Genomic DNA, 6,591 nt, shown 5'->3' with positions numbered 1-6,591 from the left:
ATATGATTTAATCTCTCTATATTATTAAAATAATATACTATTATCATTAATCGATTCGATTTAGTTTTTTCAATTTTTTATAATCCAAATCGAAATAATCGAAATTTTTAAAATTAAAAATCGAATCGAATTAAAATGAATAAAAAATTAAACTAAAATTTTAAATTAATTTAATTTAATCGATTTTTTTAATTTCAATCAATTAATTTTATCCAAAAAATAAATTAAAAAAAGTTTATTATGGAAAAAATATATTAAAAAAAAATCCAAGTGGTTCCATTAATTTTCAGAAACTCAGCCCAATTTAGATAGTATTGGACTAGATCAAACAGCGGTTCAGTGGGCTTTCTCTATTCTAAGCCCATATATTATTTTCCATGGCTGCTCTTCTCAGAAAACCCTAACCCTAATCCAATTTACGTATCCAACGGACGACAATTACCAATTGGACGCTAATTGCAGCCGTTGGATTTCATTCGAGAACGATATAAAATGCCTAGCTAAACCCTTCTAGGGTTCTTTGCGGCACCCAGTACATCTAGTGGCCTTCGCATCTGGAGGTAATTCCTTCCAATCTCTGTAATGTATTCATAAACACTCGTGCTTATTTAACTTCTAGCTGATTGAATCTTCATGGGTCAATTTGGTTTGCTTTTTACGATCCAGTGATTGACTAGATTAGATCTCTACTTGTCTCTACGAGGAATTGGGTTATGCTTGTTTTACGCTTCTGAAGATTTCTGTTAAAGTGTTTTTCCAGTTTTTTAAAGGGTTTGTTATGCTCTTGTTATGGTAAACATTTTGCTATTGCGCTTGCCTGGTAGTGGTTTTGAAATTGCTTCCTTTATATGAGAACGGCTGAAATAATCAAGGCTGGAGACTCGGAAAGGGCTCTTTTTGCCTGTACAATGTACCGCTGAGCTTCGAGATTTGGCATAGTTGTTGTTCCATAGGCCTTTGCTTGGGAAGCATGTCATTTCACATGGTAAAGGTTTGGTGTTGTTATCAATGCTTACAGGTTGAGGGTTGATATGTTTATTTTTTTAAATGAAATTCGTGATTATTTAGTATTGAAATAGTATAATCTTTTGGTTTTGTAGCATTTTGAGCGCAAAGCTTATTTTTTAAAAAAATTGATTTTAAATTGAAACTTATGTTCTGTTTTGAGGATTCCTTCCAGGTTGGTTAATTTGGTGGTTGTCTCTTGATCATTTGCCTTTAGCGTGTTATTATGAAAATACAGGAAAAAATTTTTATGACTGCATACATCCCATTCTCTTTACTATTTTAAATAATTTTAATTGACTTGAATGTGTCTCATGACTTATATCCGTTCAAGTCATTATGATTTTATCCAGAAAATCTATTTCAATATCATCTTGTTTATGTGATAATACATGTTTTGATCTTTTGGTTGCGATAGAGAATATTGTGCGAGTACAATATCATACAAAAACATTATTTCAATTTTCAGTTCTTTATGTGATAATACTTGGTAAGATTCTTTTCTTTGAGAGAGAAATTTGTTTCGCTGATATTATTAAAAAAATGATTGACAAGTTCAAGCATTTAAAATTAACTGAATATCTTTTGGAAAGATATTTTCCTATCTTGTATGAATTTTCTCTAATAAGTTTGAAATTCTATGAGTGTTGCAGTGGTGTCCTGAGGTTGAAGCATGTCTCATCGCAAGTTTGAACACCCCCGACATGGTTCTTTGGGATTTCTTCCAAGAAAGAGAGCCTCACGCCACAGAGGAAAAGGTTTCTAGTGCTAGTTTTAATATCGCGGAAGCTGTTTATGATTTATGCATGGTCTGACATGATATGCATTCATTGATTTTCATTGAAGTTGTTTTTTGTTTGTTTTTATTATCAGAAATTGATGTTACCCGAAGCTATTTTTGTTTAGTTTTGATCACATTATGGTGTCTTTAGTATTAGCTAGTTACTCAATGTTTCATGTTTTCCTTGGCTTTTTTGGATGTGAAAATAGGGTCTTTAGAAAATTATAACATTTTTAAATATATGGTAACGTTTTACGTTTCATTTTTTCATTATACAAATAGATTCTAACATTTTTAAAATAGAAAACTATTTTATATTATTAACAATTGAAGTCACTTTGCATGTCTTCCTTTATTTTCTTTAGAAAATTGGAACTACAGTTTTTCCAGAAAATGGAAAACAAAAAAACTGTTTTCTGTAAGTAAACAGGCCTTTAATATTTGAATAATAACCTCTTCCTGCATGAGTTTTGGTCAGATGGCCTAGCCTGGATAGTCTATTTATTATTTGAAATGAATTCTTTACACTTAGTAACACTTCTAAATTTAAATTCAAGATTCTTTTTCATAAAGAATGTTATCTACAACTATGGTACTTGCATTGTTTTATTATTTGCATAGACCTGTAAAAGTGCCTTGAATTAAATTGTGTCAATATTTGTTAATATTAGCTGAGATATTGATTTCTTACTCTGTTGTGTGTTGTTTATAGTGACTTTATTTTTGCAATTCATGAATTGATAAGTGTTGGTTGATCTTTTATTTTCTTTTGTGATGTTTACAGTGAAGGCATTTCCCAAAGATGATCCAACAAAGCCTTGCAGATTGACTGCATTTCTGGGTTACAAAGCAGGGATGACCCACATTGTCAGAGAAGTGGAAAAGCCAGGGTCAAAGCTCCACAAGAAAGAAACATGTGAAGCTGTTACTATCGTAGAGACACCACCCATGGTGGTGGTTGGGGTTGTGGGTTATATGAAAACACCCCGTGGTCTCCGTTCATTGAACACTGTGTGGGCCCAGCATTTGAGTGAGGATGTGAGGAGGAGATTCTACAAGAACTGGTGCAAGTCCAAAAAGAAGGCATTCACCAAGTACTCTAAGAAGTTTGAATCTGAAGATGGGAAGAAAGATATTCAAGCTCAATTGGAGAAACTGAAGAAGCATTGTTCCGTCATTCGGGTCTTGGCGCACACCCAGGTAAATGACTTTCAGTTTTCCCTTGTGCATTCGTTTCTGTATTTGTTAATGAGATATCATCAGTCAATAATTTAGTAGCACCTTAAGGCTCTGCTGGATTTCTGATCCTCAATAGATTCATGGTTCTGTTCCTTCGTGTACAACTTGTATGTGCTCTTCTTTAATCCTTAACTCTTCACATTTGCTGCACTATTGACTCTGCAGATAAGAAAGATGAAAGGGTTGAAGCAGAAGAAAGCCCATCTAATGGAGATTCAGGTGAATGGTGGGGATATTGCCAAGAAGGTCGACTTTGCCTACAGTTTCTTTGAGAAGCAGATCCCTATTGATGCTGTTTTCCAAAAGGATGAGATGATAGATATTATTGGTGTGACCAAGGGTAAGGGATATGAAGGTGTGGTTACTCGTTGGGGTGTGACCCGTCTGCCCCGCAAGACCCATCGTGGTCTAAGGAAGGTGGCATGTATTGGTGCTTGGCATCCAGCTAGGGTGTCATTTACTGTTGCTAGGGCTGGACAGAATGGTTACCATCACCGTACTGAAATGAACAAGAAAATCTATAAGCTTGGGAAGAGCGGCCAAGAGTCTCATACTGCAGTTACTGAATATGACAGGTTCACCATCTTAATGCTTGTTCCCTTTACAGTCCTATTTTAATACTATGCACCTTGATCAGGCAAATCATAGAGATTTTGGTAGCTTTTGTAAATTTGCTATGTCAATTTTGGCTAATGTGTTTCAAAAATAACAGGACTGAAAAGGATATCACACCAATGGGAGGGTTCCCCCACTATGGTGTGGTGAAGGAAGATTATTTGATGATAAAAGGATGCTGCGTGGGACCAAAGAAGAGAGTTGTGACCTTGAGACAATCATTGTTGAACCAGACATCTAGGGTTGCTTTGGAGGAGATTAAGCTCAAGTTCATTGATACATCCTCCAAGTTTGGCCATGGTAGATTCCAGACAACACAGGAGAAGGCAAAGTTCTATGGGCGGGTTAAGGCTTGAGTTTAGCTAAGCATGGGAGAGGATAAATAAACATCACAACTTTTTCTCCTAGTGTTTGAAATTTTTGAGTTGGATTACTCTGTTGGTTTTTGTTGGTGACTGTAGTTTTGTTGCTTCAATTATTACTGAACCTGTTTGGAGCTTTCCTTATTAAATTATTTACTGCTATTTATATATCTGAATGCCATTGATTTCAGTGCTCCATTTTGCTCTCAAAGGGCATGACATTGATGATTTGAGGTACCATTAACAAAGCCAGTTTGCTTGATGACTGAATGGAAGCATGTATGAAGTAATAGTATTCCTAATCCAGATCATTAGCTTTCAAGTGTCTGCTTGAGCACAAAATGCAATGCATATGGTATTTGTATTACTTCTGTTCGATGCTTTTCAGTTTAATGTCCATTTTCTGTTAATAGATTGCCCATATAATAATCGAATTTATTAATAAGTATTATGTCAAGGTCATCTTTATGGTTTTTGAGATGTGTGAAATCAATGTGAATTTAGTATCAAATTTTGGATTGAAATATCATTAACTATGGCCTAAAAGTACAATGATTTGGTTCCAGTAAAAGACAACTCAAATGTAAATTCCACCCAGAAAACATTAATCCTGATTGGATTCTCTAGATCCGACCCAAAAGAACTAATGGACTTGCACATCATCTAGAAGTAAACATTCTAGATTTCTTGCATTTCTGGGCAAAAGACCGTATCAAGCTGAGGTAATCTAGAAAGGAGCCAATAGAATAGTTTAACTTTTTAATTAATTGTAATTAAGTTTCAAATTAAAGTTAATATTGAGAAACATAACTGAAACTGAATTTATAATTAATCCAAGCCAATATATCAAATTTAATTGAGTCCAACCAAATTAATTTTATTAATGCAATTTCATTTTCTAGTTGAGGGCCCTCAGATAGGCTATGACTAAAAAGAAAAAACAATATTGCTTGGTCCAAACCCATCCCAAATACATCTAGGCTAAATTATTATGTAATCCCTGAAATTTTATTAAATAAACTAGTTTGTTTTTATTTTCAAATCACTCCATTAAATTATTTTTATATTTTGTAAAATATAAATTTTTTTTTCTGTTAAAAAAAAAAACATTAGCAACCTACCTGGAATAATTGTTTTGGTTGGTTTTTATAATTTTAATTATATGTATTATTTAATTTTTATAATTTGAAATATTCATACTATTTAATTTTTCTGATCAAATTTAAAATAAATCTTGTAAAGTAACATAAAAATTACAAGAGTTTGATTATGTAAAATATAAAGATATTTTAATTGAATAATTTTAAAATATAAATAAATTAATAAATTTTTTAAAAATTTAAGTATTTGATATTTATTCTTTCATACATGTAAAACACAATCCCATTACAAGCAAGCCTATCCTACTGAAAAAAAATTATATAACCCTAACTATACTAAGCTAGCTATTTATTGAGATGTTGATATTGATAAATTTAAATGTGAAAAATAAAAAAAAGTAAAGAAATAAAAAATATTCGAAGAAAGATAAAGAGAAAACCATTGAGTACCGAACCATATAGAAACTCTACATCTATTATGTGTTGGCAATGAATAAAGGTGGTATCATTATTTGTCATCTCATTCCTGCTTTCTAAACTGTTTACGAGCATGTGCTAGATACAACTATTATTTTGTTTCTTGCCCCCTCTATCGAATGATAATCATCAAAGAGTAATTTAGAATCTTTAGACCAACAATCGCAAAAAAAATAACAATTAGACACAAAAAATATAATTCATGCTAAAGAAGGGGCATGTCCTCTAAAGTAAAGGAGTTTACTTTAAAAATAAAGTATACAAATAGAACATTATGAAAGAGACAAGCAAAGAGGAGAAAAACCCACAAAGATTCAAATATGCATATAAAAAATATATGATCTCTTTCGAATGCTTAAATACAACCGAGTAAAAATAGTTAAAAGGATTATCTACAATCCAATCGGATGGGAGAAAATAGAAACTATATTCAAAAAAGAAAAGAGGTCTCTCTTACCCTTAGAGGCAAAGGAAGGGTAGAAGGATCCTCTTACATGCAGAGATATGATAAACCACAGGAGTAGGGGTGAGCATTCGGTCAGTTCGGTTCAAAATCGAACCGAATCGAATAAACCGAAACCGAAATTTTAGTATTTATGAAAATCGAACCGAACCGATTTTGATTAGAAATCGAATCGAACCAAACCGGTATGATTCGGTTCGATTCGGTTCGGTTTGATCAGTTTCGATTTTTAATAATTTTTTTATTTTTTACATTTTATTTTTAATATTTTAAAATTTAATTAAAATATTTTAATTTTAATATGATTTAATTTCTCTATATTATTGAAAAAATATATTATTATTACTAATCGGTTTGATTCGGTTTTTTCGATTTTTTTTTAATTAAAATCGAACCGAATTGAAATAACCGAAATTTCTAAAATTAAAAACCAAACTGAACCAAAATATATAAAAAACCGAACTAAAATTTTAAATCAGTTCGGTTCGATCAATTTTTTCGATTTGAACCGAATACTGCTCACCCGCACAGGAGGCAGCAAATGAATTT

At 32.2% G+C, this 6,591-nt stretch overlaps 1 protein-coding gene across 1 annotated transcript; it reads left to right on the top strand.

The window, feature by feature from the left end:
• The first annotated feature begins 414 nt into the window (after positions 1-414).
• Positions 415-4,192, top strand: LOC110624417 (60S ribosomal protein L3-2). The gene is made up of 5 exons (XM_021769540.2): positions 415-560; positions 1,659-1,763; positions 2,571-2,986; positions 3,191-3,600; positions 3,738-4,192. Exons 2-5 carry the CDS (start codon positions 1,679-1,681, stop codon positions 3,994-3,996), a joined length of 1,170 nt encoding a protein of 389 aa, XP_021625232.1. The 5' UTR covers positions 415-560; positions 1,659-1,678; the 3' UTR covers positions 3,997-4,192.
• Positions 4,193-6,591: the final 2,399 nt, after the last annotated feature.

Source organism: Manihot esculenta, chromosome 10 (assembly GCF_001659605.2).
Source record: "Manihot esculenta cultivar AM560-2 chromosome 10, M.esculenta_v8, whole genome shotgun sequence".
NCBI classification, from domain to species: Eukaryota; Viridiplantae; Streptophyta; class Magnoliopsida; order Malpighiales; family Euphorbiaceae; genus Manihot; species Manihot esculenta.
The sequence above is the reverse complement of the archived record's forward strand: the minus strand, read 5'-3'. Positions and strand labels throughout refer to the sequence as shown.